The 21,457-nt window shown below is 38.6% G+C and overlaps 2 protein-coding genes across 5 annotated transcripts in view; both read right to left on the bottom strand.

Annotated features, from left to right (window-relative positions):
* The window catches only part of gogo (thrombospondin-1 like protein golden goal), a 398,554-nt gene that overhangs the window by 91,147 nt on the left and 285,950 nt on the right, over window positions 1–21,457 (bottom strand). The gene's annotated exons all lie outside the window — the stretch shown is intronic.
* Window positions 1,056–2,305, bottom strand: LOC141486675 (uncharacterized). Its single transcript, XM_074185094.1, has one exon. The coding sequence runs from the start codon at window positions 2,150–2,152 to the stop codon at window positions 1,067–1,069; it is 1,086 nt and encodes a 361-aa protein (XP_074041195.1). The 5' UTR covers window positions 2,153–2,305; the 3' UTR covers window positions 1,056–1,066.

Raw genomic sequence — 21,457 nt, 5'->3', positions numbered from 1 at the left:
CTCTGTATATAATATTATTTTTGGAATCTCCAACAATTGCCCGACAACTTTTCTTGATATTTTCCTATACCTATCTGTTACCGTTTTCGAAATAAAAATTAATTTCAATTTTTTTCTTCGAAAATCATGACTTCTAAAAATACCGATATCTTTTAGTTAAGAAGTACTATGATATCGAAATTTGGTTTGGAGTTAGGTGATACTTGGACACTTCCCACACGTCAGCCTAATCTCCGTTACTTTAATACAGGGTGGTAAAAAAATACAGTTTTTTCGTTTGCTTGAAAAAGTTGCTGAAATTTGATTATTTTGAATGGAACACCCTGTATATTATTGACAATTCGGAAAGCTGCTAAAATTTGCTTTCTTTCTATGTATATTATACCTATACCTAACTAGTCAAGTTTCGGACTTATGAACATTTATTTGTGAAAATGTCCCTTCAGAATGGTATTTCCATTCGGTATTTGGTAAGCAGGCCATGATTACTATTTGACAGTAGCGTTGTGACATTCTCCTAATAATATCGACATTTTCGTCACTTCAGAAGTTGCAAATACCTTCAAAACGATAGAACAAAACTATTCAAATGAAGTTCTTATGAATTTGTTTATTATTTTTGGACAGTGTGACAAAATTATCAGCAGAACTTGTAGAAAGTTCAATGAAATGTACCGAATCTACCGCCATATATATATATATATATATATATATATATATATATATATATATATATATATATATATATATATATATATATATATATATATATATATATATATATGTGGTGTAGTTACATTTTTATAACTTAAGATACTAAAATTAATAATGAGTATGAGGTTAACAAAAGGGTGAAATGAATATATACAGAACATTCAAAAACTTTGTAGACGTGTAAGTAGATATAAAATTAATCATATGTGGTATAAATAAAATAGATTAAAATAACCATTATAACAATCATAAGAACATCGGAAACTTTTATACATAAAAAGAATCACATGTGTGAGAAAAATCACTCGGATCACGAAACAATTGAAGATGTGTAAAGATGAAATAGAGCACATCAAAGGTTCTTCTTAGATTTAATCCTCCGATTCTGGAACCAAAATTTCACTTGTTTCTCTGATAATTGAAGCTTATCAGAAATTTCAACCCTCTTCATCTTCGATGGAAAACGCTGCACACTGAATTCTTGTTCTAATACCATGAGCTGATGCTTTGTAAAAGTTACTCTCAGCCTCTGTCTGTCTCTGTTGGCTACGAGGTTATTTACGTCCAGTTTATTTTGTTCCTCTGCTCCAGCAATTGTCGTTTCGATGCTTGATGTAGGCAGATTGCTATTATCATTTCGTTCATTTTGAGCTTCACATGAATCTTTGCTAGTTGTGGGCATTACAGCACAGCTGTTTTGTTCCTGGCCTTCAATCGATTCCAGCTCGACCTTGAATGCTGAAGAAATAATTCTGTCATCTTGTTTCTCAGTTTCAGCCACTTCTCGTTTTATACTACGTGTTGGAGAAATGCATCCATATTCTTGTTTTTGGGGTATCTCATTCAAAATTTCTCTAGTATTACTTTGTTTCCCGGGAGAAAGTACGATTCGAGGAATTGGTTCTCCATACTTTCTCAATATCAATCTTCTATTTTGAAACCAAATTGTCACTTGCTTCTCTGATAATTGAAGCTTCCTAGAAATTTCAACCCTCCTCATTCTGGATGGAAAAAGCTCCAAACTGAACTCCTGTTCTAATTCCATGAGCTGATGCCCCGTGAGACATACTCCTAGCTCCCGTCCCAGGTCTCTATCGGCTCTAGTGAATTTCGAATCGATGCTGGATGTAGGCAGGATTATATTATCATTCCGTTTCTCTGGAAATACACATGACTTTTCGCCAGTTGTAGGGATTACGTTACAGCTATTCTGTTCCTGGTCTCCAAACGATTCCTGCTTGATATTGAATGATGAAGAGGCACATGGTGAGAAATACCCGTAAGGTTCTTCCTCAGTCACTGAGAGCATTACAGCACAGCTGTTTTGTTCTTGGTCTTCAATCGATACCTGCTCGACATTGAACGCTGAAGAAATAATTCTGTCATCTTGTTCCTCAGTTCCAGCCACTTCCCGTTTAATACTACGTGTTGGAGACATGCATCCATATTCTTGTTTTTGGGGTATCTCATTCAAAATTTCACTAATATTACTTTGTTTCCCGGGAGAGAGTAGGATTCGAGGAATTGGTTCTCCATACTTTCTCAATATCAATCTTCTATTTTGAAACCAAATTGTCACTTGCTTCTCTGATAATTGAAGCTTCCTAGAAATTTCAACCCTCCTCATTCTGGATGGAAAAAGCTCCGAACTGAACTCCTGTTCTAATTCCATGAGCTGATGCCCCGTGAGACATACTCCTAGCTCCCGTCCCAGGTCTCTATCGGCTCTAGTGAATTTCGAATCGATGCTGGATGTAGGCAGGATTATATTATCATTCCGTTCCTCTGGAAATACACATGACTTTTCGCCAGTTGTAGGGATTACGTTACAGCTATTCTGTTCCTGGTCTCCAAACGATTCCTGCTTGATATTGAATGATGAAGAGGCACAAGGAGAGAAATACCCGTAAGGTTCTTCCTCAGTCACTGAGAGCATTACAGCACAGCTGTTTTGTTCTTGGTCTTCAATCGATACCTGCTCGACATTGAATACTGAAGAAATCATTCTGTCATCTTGTTCCTCAGTATCAGCCATTTCCCGTTTCATACTACGTGTTGGAGAAATGCATCCATTTTCTTGTTTTTGGGGTATCTCATTCAGAATTTCACTAGTATTATTTTGTTTCTCGGGAGGAAGTATGATTTGAGGAATTGGTTCTCCATACTTTCTCAATATCAATCTTCTATTTTGAAACCAAATCGTCACTTGTTTCTCTGATAATTGAAGCTTCCTAGAAAGTTCGACCCTCCTCATTCTGGATGGAAAAAGCTCCAAACTGAACTCCTGTTCTAATTCCATGAGCTGATGCCCCGTGAGACATACTCCTAGCTCCCGTCCTAGGTCTCTATCGGCTCTAGTGAATTTCGAATCGATGCTAGATGTAGGCAGGACTATATTATCATTCCGTTTCTCTGGAAATACACATGACTTTTCGCCAGTTGTAGGGATTACGTTACAGCTATTCTGTTCCTGGTCTCCAAACGATTCCTGCTTGATATTGAATGATGAAGAGGCACATGGTGAGAAATACCCGTAAGGTTCTTCCTCAGTCACTGAGAGCATTACAGCACAGCTGTTTTGTTCTTGGTCTTCAATCGATACCTGCTCGACATTGAACGCTGAAGAATTAATTCTGTCATCTTGTTCCTCAGTATCAGCCACTTCCCGTTTTATACTACGTGTTGGAGAAAAGCATCCATATTCTTGTTTTTGAGGTATCTCATTCAAAATTTCACTAGTATTACTTTGTTTCCCGGGAGAAAGTACGATTTGAGGAATTGGTTCTCCATACTTTCTCAATATCAATCTTCTATTTTGAAACCAAATTGTCACTTGTTTCTCTGATAATTGAAGCTTCCTAGAAATTTCAACCCTCCTCATTCTGGATGGAAAAAGCTCCAAACTGAACTCCTGTTCTAATTCCATGAGCTGATGCCCCGTGAGAAATACTCCTAGGTCTCTATCGGCTCTAGTGAATTTCGAATCGATGCTAGATGTAGGCAGGATTATATTATCATTCCGTTTCTCTGGAACTACACATGACTCTCCGCTAGTTGTGGGGATTGCGTATTCTTCCTCAGTCACTGAAAATAAGTCAATGTTTCCTTCTTGTTTCATGTTTGATATTGGAGAAGTTCTTTCATTCTGTTGTTTTTGAGATGATCCACCAACATTTGCACTAGTTGTCACTCCATCGTTATTCCTCATTTGTCTTTCAGTCGAATCCAGCTCAACACTAACAATTCCACTGAATGTCATTCCATCATAATTTCTCATTTGACCTTCAGTCCATCCCAAATCAACACAGGCATTTTTTGACAAATTATGTTCATCCTGAGTCGCTGACACTGATATGTATCCGTCTTGTTTCATGCTTGATATTGGAAAAACTCCTTCAGTTTTTTGTTTTTGAAATGATCCACTAACAATTTCACTAATTGTCACTTCATCGTCATTCCTCATTTTTTCTTCAGTCGATTCCAGATCAACACAGGCATTTGGTGAGAAATTATGTTCACTTTGAGTCGCTGTCACTAAGAATATGTTTTCTTCTTGTTTCATGCTTGATAGTGGAGAAATTCCTTCATTTTGTTGTTTTTCAAATGATCCACTAACAATTTCACTAATTGTCACTTCATCGTCAAATCTCATGTGTACTTCAGTCGATTCCAGATCAACATAGGCATTTGGTGAGAAATTATGGTCATCCTCAGTCGCTGACCATAAGTCAATATTTTCTTCTCTAGTTACATTGCTTGGTGGTGGCGCCAGGATTTGGTTATGTGGAAGAAGACATTGTTTGAGATTGGATTGCTGACCTAGCCCAATATTTGGGATAGTCCTTGATACACGAAATCTTTGGTGCGATTGAACCATTTCAATGAACTTTTCCCACCCCAAAACTAGAGGGAATTCTCACATAAATGTTTTCACTCTGTTTTATATTCATATATATGTAAGGTAGATATTAAACCATAACAGGCAATTTCAACATCTTCAGGTTTGAGAAAAACAGCTTGCCAACCATAATAAAATTATTCGCATGCGATTCAACACTCACTCACTTGTAGCTAGGGACAATATGAGATACAGAAATTTATGCAGTATTAAATATTTTACTTGTTGGAGAGTACAATCAAGAAAAAAACACATCTTCTCATATACAATAACAAGGAAAACGTCAGCTCAAGAAAAATATAGGAATATACTTCCTATAATTTTCATCAATACTTACAATTTTTCACAATCTTCATCAATACTCACAACTTTATTCTCTTCGATGAAAATCTGAGAATGTTTTCACTCATCTCTTGGATGAAAAGAGATATCAAAACAGTTTTCGAACTTTTTCATGTTTCCCAAAGCGATGAACGAAAAAGTTTTCCAAAAATCATTCTAATTTTAACATTTCGGAAAAATCTTTGAAACATTCTAATGAACAATAACTTCAGCGAGGAAGCTTATGTACCTAAATGATTGTATTTGTAGACGTATATGATTCTATTGATACACGTATATAATCCGTATTTAAATTCAAAAAGTTGGCAAGTTGAGAGACAGCTTGCCAACTTTTTGACAGAGATTTAGTACCTGGTTGAGAAAGGTCAATTTATTAGGAATTACCTGTTTAAGGTTGAAGTTTACCTTATATAAGGTACCCAATATAAATTGGAATGACCATATCTGACTTTAGTTATTACTTGGTAAACTCGTCAACCTGAGCTAGCTCTTTCATGTAGAATTATGGGAACTTGCACTTTTCGACAATTTATAATGACAGCGTACGCAGCGCTCTCTAGGGTACCGATTTTCGTGCAAATAACTCATTTTTTGCAAGAGTTATTTTCGAAAGCGAACAAAAAATTCAATTTCAACACCCCGTATCTCCGAAACGAAGCATTTTCGGACACAAGTTCGTATAGACTTGTTTCTTAAAATCGTCTCAGTCACTCGAATTTTTTAACGTACTTATGTTACATCCTGTATATTACATAAAACCAATTTCACAATATTGCCCTATCTACTTTTTTTTAATTATTTTACAATATGTCTATATGTATTAGTCAAATAAATCTAATAAAAAACATATTACTTCAATAAGCTATATAGTATATTATTATAGTCCGTTCATAATTTGTCGATAGCACAAAATGAGGGCCCAAGTCATAAAACGGTCGTAAAACTCGTAAAATCATAGGCGGAGGTTCCTGAGGTGTTTATTCATTAAATATAAATCTTCAGTTTATATTCGAAACTTGCCTTGAAAGGGTGAAGTTGTTACGAAAAAAAATAATTTTTGGTTTAGTACATTTTTTAATCGCATTTAATTTACGGCTCGTTGGTGTTTCGGCGTCTACGGCAGTAATTAACGTCTCTAATATTTATTTTGCGAATTTTGTGCAGTGCGTGAGTAACTTTTTTTCACATTCCTACAAACATATACGTACCTTTCGTTCCTGCTTGTTTTGTTTGATTGCTTGCGATGGCTTCGTCATCATCATCAACATCAAGTTTTACACCGGTACTGTTGCGTACAGTCAGTAAGTCTGTCTATTCACCAAGAGAGAAGACTATTGTTTTGAACGTTCTCGATGCTTTGGTTTCTCAGAATCCCACAAACACTGTTCAGAACATAATCAAGAGTTGTGCCAACATGACGTGCGTAGGGGAGTCAACAATATATAGGTTCCTATCAGAAAGAAAAAAAAAGGTATAGCTAACCCAAATACAAACGAATACTTAAAGAGGGGGAGAAAACCTATTGAAATTGATAAATTTGCCAAAAATGGTATTCGAAGGAAAATTCACGGATTTTTTTACAAAAAAGAAATACCCAACTTAAACAAAATTTTACAAGAAGTTACAGACGACCCGGATTTGCCTCATGTCGGACGAACCAAATTGTGGCAAGTTTTAAAAGAATTAAATTTCCGGTGGGATAAATCAGACCGAAAATCACTTTTGATTGACCGAGAAGAGATAATATGTTGGAGAAGAAAGTATCTAAGATCTATACGAAAATTTCGGGCTGAAGGAAGGCCAATTTACTATCAGGACGAAACGTGGGTAAACGCAGGTCATACTCTCACAAAAATTTGGACAGATAAAAATATATCAAGCTCCAGGCAAGCCTTTATGGAAGGTTGGTCTACTGGTATTTCCCCACCCTCTGGTAAAGGCAGTAGATTAATAGTTTCTCACATTGGCAGTGAAAAAGGATTTGCTAAGCATGGTTTGTTAGAATTTGAATCCAAAAGCACAAAAGACTATCACGAGGAGATGACAGCTGATGTTTTCGAAGAGTATTTTGAGCAGATGATTGAACATATACCACCAAACTCAATTATAGTATTAGATAATGCACCTTATTATTCACGACTAGTTGAAAGACTTCCAACGACTGCATGGAAGAAACAGGATATCATTGACTGGCTGCGGAATAAGTCCCTGCCTTACGAAGATGGAATGGTTAAAGCAAAACTTTTAAAAATTGCCCGGCAACACAAATCTAAGTTCAAGAAATACGTAGTTGACAAAATGGCGGAAAGACGAAACATCACAGTCCTTAGACTTCCACCCTACCACTGCGAATTAAATCCAATTGAACTCATTTGGGCACAAATGAAAAGCTATGTGGCTAGAAAAAATACGTTATATAAAATACAAGCTGTACGTGAATTGTTATATGAGTCTTTACAACATATTACAGAACAAAATTGGCGAGATGCAGTAAGACATGCAATAGAAGAATAACAAAAAATGTGGGATCTTGACAATATAATTGATGCGACTGTAGAGACACAACCGCTAATTATTAACCTGCAAGACGACTCGGATTCCGAAGATGATCCTGTTTATTTTGAATTTGAATAGTTTTGTAAGTAATCGTAGTTTATATCATTTAAAAATAGGTATTAATTAAATAAATGTATCTTTTACAAATTGTCAGTAACTTATTATTTTTGAATGAAATAAAGAAATTTTTTTAAAATAAAAATACACTTTACAGTACCTACAGTTTAAGAATATTAATATATTTATTTATTTAAAGTAACTAATGTTTTAATCATATACTCTACGACACTGGTCACTCATTTCCACTCAAAATACCTACATAATCGGATTAAAAGTTTTATAGCTGTATTGTATTTCTTCAGATACAGGGTGGGTTAGTCGAAAACATCTTAAACTGCCAGTTTTAGTTTGGTTTTTGTTATTTTATCATATTAGCTGTCCTCTCTGTATTTCAGTTCTCTAATGAGGGTCAAACTTGCAGTGAGCTATCAACAAATTATGAACGGACTATAGGTATTGATTCACCTTCGTTATTTATAATATTACCATGTTTAATTATTCCTACACTCTCTGGTATCTAGATGCCTGTTGTTGTTTACATGGGCGACTGCCCACATTTTAAGTGTGCTGGGTGTTGTTTATATCTCATTTCACTAGATTTTTTTGTCTTCCCATAATATTTTGCATGCAGTCCTTACAGTTAATTTCGTAAATTCCAGACTTTTCCGGATTCTCGACTTTGTCTTTTGGACTTCCTTAAAGGCTCTGTAGTAAATGACTTGTTTAAAAAACCATCTTGATACCTAGTTCCTTGAAAATCTTTCCAAAGTTCATCGTGTATTGGTGGTATGGAACTGAGATATATTTATCTTAGTTTTTCTTCTTTCTAAATGTCGAGATTTCGTTCATTCTCAACCTACACTTTTTTTCCTTATTATGCCATCTACAATACCCCTCGAGAAACCGTTAGTGGCTGCTATTTTCTGTATTTTATATTTTCGTTTTTGAACCTTTAATGTTTCAGAGGAAAAGTCGAGAGACAATGCACTAGAAAATTTAACTCAGCACATTTATGGTGCCCACATTGATGTGAACTGTCAGGAATATACCTGTACGTGCTTGTTCCCTTTCTGAATACATCATATTCTAACCCTCCATATTGGTTCCTCATCACAAAAACGTCAAGAAATGGAAGTTGTCCCGTATTTTCTAACTCATACGTGAATTTTATTAATGGAAACCTATTATTTAAAAAGGAAACAAAGTTCTCATTATTCGATTTTTTGTTATCGAATATCGCGAAAATATCATCTTCATACCGTAGCCATATCCTAGGAATATATTTTGACTTTTCTTTGGTTTCCATTTGGAATCTACTCTTGAATAGGTTTGCCAAAAGCAACCTCTACCTGGAACCGATTTTGTTTCATACACAAATAGTGAGAGAAACGAATTCATCAATTTCGTTATTATTGAAATTATTTTTCTATAGTAATTCCCTGAGGTGTTGTAGAGTCGGTGGAATTAGGACGCTAAGAAAAAAGGAAATAATATCAAAATAAACCAAAATCCCACCTTTTTTTTGTATGTTGTATGAACTCTAAAGAGTTTTTTATACTAAAACCTGGTTCCGCAATAGACAAGCCTTCAAATTCTTTAGTGAACCATTTTGCTATTTTGGTAGATAATAGATCCAATATAATGAATGGATATAAAAAAATCCTAAAAGTCGAATTCATTTCTGTCTCGTGCACGAATTGCATTTTCTCAGTGTAGTTTCAGAATGTTTGTTTTGTGAGATTTTCCAGTGTATCCGTTACTAGTATATCTGTTTGATCTAGGTCGAATTCTTTCAAGATTTTTTGCTTCTATACAGTTTTTTATTCTGTAGTTTGAAGACCGTTAATACTCAGAAATGAATCAGTTCAGATGAGATATACGATTGTGGGTGGAAACAACGGTTATTCAAAATCGTGATTGAAGTGAGTTCAGAAAAAAAAGTTAACATGGATGAATCTTCCCAAGTCAATCTGGATTCAACCAGCAATTCACAAGACGAGTCGGAACCACGGCTCGAAGATGATTTGGAGGAAGGGCCTAATTCAAATGTTGAGCAATCAACTGGTGCTATTACGGAATCTATTCCAACACCGCCCATGCAACCAGTGCCTCTTCCTATTGTTCGGATATCAAGAAGGAATACTGTCAACTATGATCCAACATTAGGGAGAAGTCCAGTGAGTTATTTATCTATAGACAATAGAGGGTTTGTTGTACCAGTTCGGCAACCGAATAGTATTAGACAGCCACCGGTTCCCCAATTTCGAAGCTCGGTTCGTCTACCGATTTCGAGTTTTCCGAGAGAGTTGATGCGAATTGGAACTATTCGAATATCCCCCGGACCACCAAGGCATATTCCATTTCTGCTTGAAGGAAACAACGAGAATCAGCGACCGATTTCAGATTATGAGAGAGAGTTGGATTATATAGAAATTTTGCGCCAGCAGGAATTGCGGATACCTCTTCCACCGACATATTTCACCGATCCAACACGAAGAATTCAACCCAGGCTTAGACCTATCCTACCACTTCCGAGAATGGAACTCCCGGAGCTAACGAATACACCATATTTAGAATTACGGAACCGACTTGTTCAAACATCACCATCGCCAATGCCGATAAGAATTCATACAAGGCGGCGTCAAGTACATGTGGAAACAGAAAGAGAAATTCCGGAAGCCTCACCAACACATCATGAAGAAAATCAATCTAACAGTGTGACTAGTGTCACTAATTCTGAACCGCCTATTCAATCATCACCACCGACGATGAGAAATCAGGCGGAGCGGACAGAAAGGGATGTTTCGGAAGTTTCATCAAATAATGAAGGAAATGAATCTAACGATGTGGCAACAAGTGTCACTAATTCTGAACCACCTATTCAAATATCACCACCGACGATGAGAAATCAGGCGGAGCAGACAGAAAGGGATGTTCCGGAAGATTCATCAAATAATGAAGAAAATGAATCTAACGATGTGGCAACTACTGTCACTCGTTCTGAACCACTTAGAACACCCGAACCAAACACATCTACCTTGGAAGAGTCCAGTGGAGAGGAAAGCAATGCATCAATCGATTGAAGCAGTCAATGCATTCAACAACGGTCCACCAACATATCATAGTTTTCAAGAACGATTGCTGAGTTTACCCATTCTTGACGAAGTCAGAATTGTCAGATATACTTAAATTGACAAAGAAACAATTCAAACTGTGGTTTGAAAAGCGAAGAATTAGAAACAAAGGACATTTTCCTTTATTTTGTGAAGATTTTATATAATTTATATTGTGAGAGTTTTGTACTTTTGTCTTTGAATTATTTAATGTTATTTCGTAGTGATAGTTTTAACACACGCTTATTCAATTAATAATGATAAAGTAATTGACAATGATTTACCCGAAGTATTCAATAAAAAATGTTCAATGTAGAGTTGCAATAAAATATGTGAATTTTACTGATTATTTCCATGCCCATATTTTTGTTTTCATACGAGGTGTTCAGTAAAAACTATTTAAAATAGTTTTTTGAAAGTAGACATCTTTTAATATTTTCAATGGCAAATCTGAACTTTTTTCCAAAAAGATTCTGAAATAGGTTCTGAAGTGATATTTGCTATTGCTCCAAATTATTCGACTTATTTTTCAAGTATTGTCAAGAACAATGTGAAAAGCAAATCGTTGCTAAGGCCAGGAATTTACAGATTGACTAATTTCAAACAACTTTTGTTTCATGAAGATTTTTCTGAAAGTTCCATTTTATCAAAAAAAAAAATAATTCATAGTGTGAATCTAGCTATCTGAAAATCTGAAAAAAGTTATGGAGTCACGGGGTCGGAACCTCAATAAAAACGAAGTATCTGTTGGAGATTGATTTGTATTTTCATAAACTGCACCTTACGATTTGATCTCGAACTTTGTTTGAGAAATATATTACGACATGTGTCGCTATAGCTTCTTCAACTACAAGTTGCTTCTCACACTGATATTTATATATCACAGGTAACTACACTTGGGATTACTTCCTTTAAAACCTCAATATCTCTTCAATTTCGATTACCTGAAGCGTATTACCTCACTTTAACCTCAATAATAAAACTTTTTCGTTTTTTAAAAAAAAAAAAACAAGTTCAGTAATGGTGATCTACCACAAATCCACCGCAAATCCATTTGGTCGTTCATTATAATGTTTGAATTTTCAAGTTTATCAATTTCCATTGCCGAATCAATCGGAAACAAAAATATTTGTATTCATTGAATGTCAAAATTGAAGGTCACAATGTGAAGGAAACAAAAACAGTGTATTTTTTGGGAAAGTTTTTTCGTCCTCACAGAATTTTCGTTTCTTGAAACATTCTTCAGCGCTAAAACTTAGCGACTCGTGACAAAAATAATGTTGGTACTTTTTTCAGAAATAATCGCTATTTCTTCACAATCCATTTCATTTACTTGAAATATGATCTGGGAGTGTAGCTGGTTTGAATTGCTTGGTAAAAAAAATAGCTTGAGGTGAAAGGATCAATTCCGCAGAAAAATTTACTCTGGAACTATCAATTGTAACATGTAACGGTGCAGCTTTATCTGACGTTTCAATGATATAATTTGAGTTAATTTGCAGAAAAGGTTTTTTGCAAATTTGAAAATGCTCTTTTCTAATCACTCCCATTTATTTTTCAGTAGTGAGTACTTTCAATCTGTCAAACTTCTTGAGCATGTCACAATTGAACTGTGAATTGGTAATGAGCATTTTCGATTGGGGTGGTAATTAGGGGGTATTTTTTACACTTTTGTCACTAAAAAATATTCTTCAAAATACCTAACCTAGTTTTGCTCTGGGGATCTTTTTCAGGAACATAAATGAAAATTTTTTGAGCAATTCAAAACAGGTGAATGAGTTTCCACCAGAAATTATTTCGTTTGTATTAGGTCTACAGCCACTATGAACCATGGAAACGTAGGTTTATTCTTCCGCATTTCATACTAATTATTGAAAATTTTCATTTTCAATTTTAACACGTCTGGGATTTTCCTGAACAGTCTGCTGCAGTAAAACTACAAATAAATCATCAAAATGCTGACACCTATTCAAAGTCCATTTTTTTCTTTCTCTATTGTTTATTTCGATTATTCCAATTCTTTTCACAGTTAGGTATACAAATCGACACATCCGGAGCATGCCGCCTTTTCCGCCCAAAACCTTAGGGATTATGTATGTATCCCAGCCTGTTAACAAAGTGGTGGAAGTGACAGTTCTATCACCCGTTGGTACGACTGGAGAGGAGACTCGCACCATACCACCAATGGAGACGACAATCAGAACACGCAGGGCGCTCTACAGAATTAGGCCCCTGAAGCCACAAGAACTGGCTTGTTTGGATGCGGTGGTTCATAGTGTTCTAACAGAAGAGGCTGACATCTGGCAAATCAACACCGTCGTGTATAGCGTCGTCCAATCGGTTTCCAAATCGGAAGGACGAAATCCCGGCCTTGCGGTTCAGAAGATTGAACGGCGTGTACAAAAGATGGAGGCTAAGATCACGTCGGCGAGACAACACGCGTCTCGTATCCAATGTGTGATGGATTACAGGGCGGCCGACAGGCCTTTCACGCCCGCAGTGCGGCGAATAGTCGCCAAACTACGACGTATCTATCACACTTTGAGTCAAGGCGTGCTGCTGACCACCAAACAGCACTGTCTTGATAGGATACGAATGCTAGTGGCTGCTAAGAAGTCACCAGTGAGGCGAGCGAGAAGTATCGCGGAAAACCTTAGGTTCCGCGAGAAACCTTCTTGCTTATTCCAAGAGCCTCCACGTGTTGTGGATGATCCGCCGACCGCTGATCAGGTGGAATCCTTCTGTAAGGATATCTATGAACACCCGCAGCCACTCAACTTAGACACTCCAGCCCTAGCGCAGTTCGAAGCTTTCAACAGAGAGCTTCGTCAGCCTGAGCTCAATGAACTGCGCAACCCGATAACCCCGGAAGAGCCCTTGTGGGTTCCAAGAACTTTGCTGCTCCAGGCCCAGATGGGCTGAACACTTATTGGTGGAAAAAACTACCAAGCACCCACCGCCATCTGGCCAAAGTTTTCAACTCATGGCTGGACGGAAAGCAGCCGATTCCGGATTGGTTTGTCGAGGGGCAGACCGTTCTTATCCCCAAAAGCGGAGATTTGTCGAATCCTAAGAATTACAGACCGATGACATGCTTGAATTCGTGTTACAAGTTGTTCACAAGCATCTTATACACACGAATACTCACCTCAGTTGACCGAGTGTTCGAACGGATATATGAGCAGAGACGGTCGAGGAGAGGAGTCGCTGGATATAAAGAGAACCTGCTCATCGATAGATGTGTAACGAATGACTCGATACAATATAAGCTTAAACTCTCTATGGCCTGGATCGATTACCGTAAGACATTTGATACAATTTCGCATGAGGTCATCTTGCATTTGCTCAGATGCCTTGCGGTACCCGACAAAATAGTGAGATGCATTGAACAACTGATACCAGTTTGGCGAACTCGCTTTACCATAACATCTGGTCAAGCAAGAGTCCAAACAGGGTGGGTCACTTTCAGAAGGGGCGTGTTTCAGGGTGATTCCCTCAGTCCCCTTCTCTTCTGCATCTCACTATTGCCATTATCCGTTGCGCTCAGAAACAGTCGAGGGTATAACTGTGGCACCTCAGGAAACCGGAGGCACAAGGTCACCCATTTGTTTTATATGGATGATCTTAAACTTTATGCCTATGGAGATAAGGATATCCATCAGTCCTTGAGGGTGGTGGAAGAGTACACGCATGCTATCGGGATGAAATTCGGGATAGACGAATGTGCAATGGTCCATCTCAAAAGAGGACGATGCGGGGACTACGGAGAGGATGTGCAGCTCGTAGATGGAAGCATCTTACACCATCTGGATGCCGGAGATACGTATACTTACCTCGGAGTGGAACAACGCCACTCACAAGAGGTAACAGCAGTGAAAAACTCTTTCCGCGGCAAGTATCAGCACAAACTTCGACATATCTGGTAATCGGGAGGAGCTGCATCAACTCGACGTGGAGATCCGAAAAATGATGCATCTCTATAAGAGTTTGTATCCCAAATCATCCTTTCCACGGTTGTACTTTCCCCGACAACAGGAAGGCCGTGGACTTTTGAGTTTGGAGTGTCTACGTGACAGAATGTTACTGGATACAGCCTATAAAGTCGTCAGAAGTGACCATGAAAGAGCAGGAATTGGATCATTTCTCTTTAGGGCAGCTGCCCGAGCAGCTGATGAACTTGGTATAGTTTTCGACACTGAACGAGGTGACCACAACTCTGCCACCGAGTTGGAACCTGTTCAGCAAAAAGCTCAGATAAAAGCCGCAGAGATCACCTCACTTCTGCGGATGAGCCAATGCATGAGGTCTTCTTCAATAACATTGGAGACCTTGGCTTATCAAAGCGCCTGACCTTCGCTTTCCTCAGGTCGAGTGGGCTGAAGTCGGAAACTGAGGGGTTCATAATGGCTTGCTAGGATGGCGTCTTCAAAACCTTAGTCTACCATAGTCGCATGATGAGTATAGAGGGTCCTGACACAAGGTGCAGGATTTTTGCCGAGTTAAATAGTTCAATAGGAGTGAGAGAAGCAAAACTTTGCATCACCGCCGCTTTCAATTCGTATCTAGAATTGGTCGAAAATTTGAAAATTAAATTTTCCACCTTCCCCAGAGGTGAAAGTCTATTGACGTTAGGTCCGGTGACCTGATCGGCCAACGGTTGGGTCATTGGTTGGCTATCCAATTATTACCAAAATTTGCAGCCAAAAAATTGGTGACAATTGCAGTGTTATCAGGCGAAGCCCCGCCTCGTTGAAAAAATAATTTTTTGAGCTCCATCAGTGGAAATTCCCCAATGGGAGTAACAATACTTTGCCTTGAAATGTATAAATACATCTGAGATGTGAGAGTGCCATTATGAATGAACGGGCCGATGATTCTATCCCTGAAAACACCTACCCACACACTAAATTCAAATCTTCCCTAACTCATCTGCTTCAAAATAGAATGAGGATTTTGTTGAAAATGCCGGCACTGCTACCATAAGCTTCGTCTGTCCAAATAAAATTTAACGAAAAATTACGCACTTACTTTTTTCATTTTATTTACGGAATGTCCCTCACAGCATTATACAAGTTGATATAATTTGCGCTCCCGAATATATATACCTACAAAACATAATTTCACTACAGAAAAAAGCTATATACATTAACGTACTTCTTAACGTACCGGTCCAGAGGGGTCAGACCCGTAATTAATTCCATTGCCCCGGTTGATGTTGTTCTCATGATTCCTGTGAAGTTTAAACAAGCCAGTCGGTGTATTTGATATAACTTTTGGGTGGCCGTTGCTTGTAGAACTGTAGCATAGGTTTTATTATTGCAGTGTAGATCCAGGTGACCTCACGGGGTGAAAGACCCCATGCGCGTCCCACTGTCCTCCGACATTGCTCATGAGCCACATATGCTTTTTTTTGAACAACACTGTAGGTGGGAGTTCCATGATACCTTCCTGTCGAAGATAGTACCAAGGTATTTCACCTCTTCAGAAAAGTTAAGTTTGCTTTTGAAGATTTTGGGAGGTTTTAAGCCCGATGAACTTATTTTACTGGTGAGAAGGACCATCTCAGTCCTCTTGGGATTGATCGACAGTGAGTGTTCCTTACACTCCAGATGACTAAGCCTAGGGATTAAGTGGGGAATGGGAAAAAATACCAGTGTGGTTCAAACAGAACTGGCTGGTATCTCAATCGCCACAAAAGATATTTCTTTTGTGGCTGGTTATTACCAGGAAACGATTTTCTGGCAAAAACATAACAATCTGCATTGACAGCGGACAAGCCCTATTAGCCTTAAACAGACAATGTGTAACCTCAGGGCTAGTACTATAGTGTTACCAAAATTTAGTCAAAGCCTCAGTAGATAATTCTCCTGAGGTGGGTCAAAGGGCGCGACAGGAGTATTGCCGACTCTTCAGCCAAGGAAGCGGCTGGATTGAAAATTTTAGGTCTCAGTGGCACCTAGGGCCTGATGCCTTCGAAAATTGCGGAATTAGCCAAATATTACACCCACGCTCAATCCCTAAAGATATGGTATGGAATCGAAGGATACAATCTTGCCAGAATCACCTTGGGCGACCCTAGGAAGCTGGCGCCGAAGAAATATCTGGCAATGGCCAGGAAAAATCTACGCTTAACAGTAGGATTTCTGACTGGCTACTGTCAACTAAGGAAACACTTCCATAATATGGGGCTAGTGGACACACCTCTATGCAGGATTTGTGAACAGGAAGATGAAACTGTCAGGCATGTCCTATTCGAGTGCCCGGAGTTATCGTCAATAAGAGAGTATCTGTTCGCCGAGTCTTGGTCTACACCTGCCCACCTTCCTGTGAAGTTCAGAATGAACGATGACCTAGGAGGACAACTCTTCGTGAGGATGTACAATGGGTCTCATGTGACCTCAGTGCTGTGGGCTTTCACTCACCCCCCCAACTCTGTAGATACAGATACAGACCCTTGCCCGTTTTCGACACCAGCTCCCTGACTAAAAATATTCCTTTTGGACGCAACCATTGACAAATAGGACCCCGTAATCTCATGTGATCAATCTTCAAGCCGCGTTGAATTCATCAACGAGTTCCGCATTTTTTCACTCCACTAACGGAAAAAATTGCTGAAATTTCCATGAGCACAAATTTCAGTAGGCGAAATAACTTTCCATTCATTTCGAACTCTCCATTCTCTCCATTTTCCCATTTCGCCTTTGGTTTCCGTGTGCCATTAGTAATCATCAACAGGCCGCATGGAAAAAATGAAACCCACAGGAGGAAACATCCAGAGGATCGTTTCCTTGATTTATGATGCGATAAGATAAATGGGCTGTCATAATCGGTTAGTCAGTTTCAATTATGTGGGTTATCACGGTGAAATTTCGGTTGGAGATTCTGTGCTAGATTCTATTATCTAATATTAGGCTGGTATGGTGAATTATTATGATAAAATACCCACAACCGTCATCGACGAAAATGATAGTTTTACCAAAATCTGTGAATTGTTCGAAGACCCTTGCGACATTAGCGGTTTACGATAGATCGATATATGCTAGACTAGCGAAGCGGCCTGGCTTCGCATGGATGCAATGCTTATACTGAATATATCACCCACCCGAAATATAAGGGCATGAAGCAACAGTGGTGAAAAAATAATTTTGTTTCATTGCTGTGCCTTTTTTCCCGCATCTAGCGCCCCAGTTGGAATATTTGAAAATCCTTTCTCATTGCACATGTATGTATGTATGCATACAGGGTGTAACTAAATAAGTGTAAAACATTTGAGGAGGTGATTCCTCATTGAAAAAAAGATAGGATTTTTCATATGAAGAAATTTCATTGGAGCATCCCTTGTTAAGATACAGCCCCTCAAAGGGGGTACATAAAATTTGTATAACAATTTTTTTCCCAAGCACTAAAAAAGTTACAATATTGAAATCAACCCGACGTTTTGTACTACCAAAAAGACACTCAGCCAGTAATTTATTTGGTTTACCCCATGGCTGTAAGGGGTGGAAAACGCAACCTCTAAAATTTATTTCCAATGTAACTTTTCGTCTTATCATTTGTTCACCGTTTAAAAATTTATTTCCGATAGCCTGTTTCATTCTAAATGAAAAATATTTCTTGGGTTTTTTGCCCAACATGAACCAGTTCGCAGCAAAAAATTATTTTACGAACAACTACAGAGATACATCGTCATAAATGCGAACTGGATTTATTGTTATTTTGTAGTTAGTACCTGCATTGAACGATTGAAGGGTAATGAACAAAACTAATTTATCAATAACAAAACACACAACATGTAGAAATCATAGTAATTATTCAATATGTCTACCTTCAGACATTACTCATGCGTCTAGACATCGGCGCATTGAGCCACGTATTCGTTCAAATATTCCTGGAGTCTCTCTGATTACCCTGCACGCATCGATGATGCAGTTTCTTAAGTCCTCTACATCACGAACAGGAGTACGATAAACCAAATGCTGTGAATGGACCCAAATAGAGAAATCGAGAGGATTGTGATCCAGGGATCGAGCGGGCCAGTTCTGTGGTCCTCCTCAACCTATCCACTGATTTGCATATGTTTCAGTTGAATGCTGACGTGCTACTTCACTAAAATGGGCGGGAGCGGGAGGAACTTTCTCCAGCAGTACTGGATGCACTTCTCTAAAAAATTGAACGTATGCCTCACCATTCAATCGAGGAGGTAGAAAATGAGGCCCAATTGAATCATCCCCAATAACTCCGAGCCACACGTTAAGAGAAAACTGTTCTTGATGGTTAGTTTCGACAAGAGCGTGAGGGTTTTCATTAGCTCATATGTGGTAATTATGAAAATTAATAATCTTGTCTCGAGAAGAACTACATTGGTCTGTGAATTCTATCGTCTTCAGAAAGTCACAATTTCTTCTAATCATTTCCAGCATCCAATTGCAAAATTCAAGACGGTTCGGAAAGTCTCGCGGTAACAGTGTCTGTACTCGTTGCAGATGGTACGGGTATGAGAGTTGTTCCTTTAAAATCCTAAATACCGTCATATCTTCAACATTTAGCTGAAAAGCAATTTTTCCAGTACTGGTAGTAGGTTGTTCTTCAATCAAATTAAGTACTGCTTCCTCAAGCTGTGGTGTTCGTACTTCTCGATGGCGACCACAATTCTGCGTTCTTTTGTCGAATGAACCATATTCTCGTAATCGTTGATCAAGTCGAGTAAATATTCTATGTGAAGGATGCTGTCGTTGAGGATACATTTCAGCATATCTTCTAGAAGCTTCTAACCCATTCCCCTGCGACAGATCGTAAACGTAATGCATATCAGCCATTTCCTCATTTGTGTATTCTATTTTAATAACAAGTGAATTATTGAAGTAACAAATTAAGAACAGAACAACAACACACAATTAGTATCAATTCGATTTCAAAAATTCACAAACTGACAGCGTCATACCAATTCAATTGTCACTATCGCTAATAGCGACCTACTAGATAGATTAGTTTCGTATTTTCGCATTTATGACGATGTATCTCTGTAGTTGTTCGTAAAATAATTTTTTGCTGCGAACTGGTTTATTTTGGGCAAAAAACCCAAAAGACATTTTTTGTTTAGAATGAAACAGCCTATCGAGAATGGATTTTTGAACGGTGAACAAATAATAAGACAAAAAGTTACATTGGAAATAAATTTCAGGGGTTGCGTTTTCCACCCCTTACAACCATGGGGTGAACCAAATAAATAACTGGCTGAGTTTTTTTTGGTAGTACAAAACGTCAGGTTAATTTCAATATTGTAACTTTTTTAGTGCTTGTGAAAAAAATTGTTATACAAATTTTATGTACCCCCTTTAAATGGCTGTATCATAACAAGGGATGCTCCAATGAAATTTCTTCATATGAAAGATCTTATCTTTTTTTCGATGACGAATCACCTCCTCAAATGTTCTACACTTATTTAGTTACACCCTGTATAGTAGGGAGGGTGAGTGTATACCTATAGCACTTAGGCCACATGTGCCCCATTTCACATCCTACCGAGGAGTTGTTCTCCTGGGTCATCGTCCATCCTGTCCTTTCCAGGAAGGTGGACGCGTCACTAGGAAACATCTCCTTTATATCGGTAGGTGTAGGCTAAGACTCGCGACATTATTGTCGTTGTGCGGCTTCTTCAACCTTCCTGGAGTTTCTCTAATGGAGGTGTTCAAGTGAGGGCGCTTTCCTACAGGGGCAGCCGATTCCTTGCCTTCATTCAAGGCGGAGATCTAGGCGCCCGCCGCAAGAAGTGCCCTTGCTCTCTTTCGCTCTTTTTCTCTTTTTGGCTTCGGCGCTGCGAATGCGCCGCCTTTGTATCATATCACGAGGTGATCTGCTATGTCCAGCCTCATTCCGAGCGGTAGATTAGGGTGGACATTTCTGTTCATCCCCAGCCACCGCCATGGATTGAGGTGAGCACTTTTGTACATCCTCGGGATTAGTTTTTGATGTGTCTACTTGTTTGTTTCATATATGTGTGTTTTCACGAGTAGCGAGGGAAGAGTTGGCCACCTCTGACAAAGCCCCGCATTACCAGAGAAAGGCTGATTACAATGAGGTTTCGCCCGGTTCCCCAAGAGGATTGTTCGTAACCGCATATCACCCTGCGGTCATTCAGCTGTCGGCACGATTTCTCACAACTTAGCTTGGGTAGGCTGGTCCACGGTGGCATGTTTCGCAAAGGCTTCTGGGGAGTTTTAGTTCCCCTTACCCTATTTATTTATGCCACTGATAAGGAGTCCGGCGATCCCGTCCGTAAGGCCACATATTAGCTTCCCGGACAGAGCCCCCAGTCCCCTGGCCGTTTCCCTATCCACCACCTGGGGACGCGCCCGATAGAGAGCCCAATCCACATCTACAACATGAAATTTCAGCCTACAAAAATAAAGCGGTACGGAGAAACAATAATGAAAATGAAATTTTCTTATGTAGACGCGTCCCTTTTTCCCCCACGGGAGACTCGACTCCCCAGATGAGATATTTGGAAATCCTTCCTTAGTGCGCATTGAACACCTAAATAGTACCTTTATACCAAATGTTAGCTTCCTAGGACTTACTATTACAGAGGGATTGAGTATTAAGTGTGTTACTTTCGTGAGTGTTAGGTGTGTTACTTTCGCATTTATAGGTAGGTTTAAAAATTTCAGGTTGATAAATTATATCGGGAAGTTCATTCAATAAGGACTTCTTTTTCTTCTCCTAATGGAAGAGTTTTTGGAAAATGTAGGTGGAGGTGTATAAAAGTGAACCACTG

This window comes from Leptinotarsa decemlineata, unplaced genomic scaffold, assembly GCF_025532065.1.
Source record: "Leptinotarsa decemlineata unplaced genomic scaffold, Ldec_3_MD MMD2_tig00026361_RagTag_RagTag, whole genome shotgun sequence".
In the NCBI taxonomy this organism is placed as follows: Eukaryota; Metazoa; Arthropoda; class Insecta; order Coleoptera; family Chrysomelidae; genus Leptinotarsa; species Leptinotarsa decemlineata.
The sequence above is the reverse complement of the archived record's forward strand: the minus strand, read 5'-3'. Positions and strand labels throughout refer to the sequence as shown.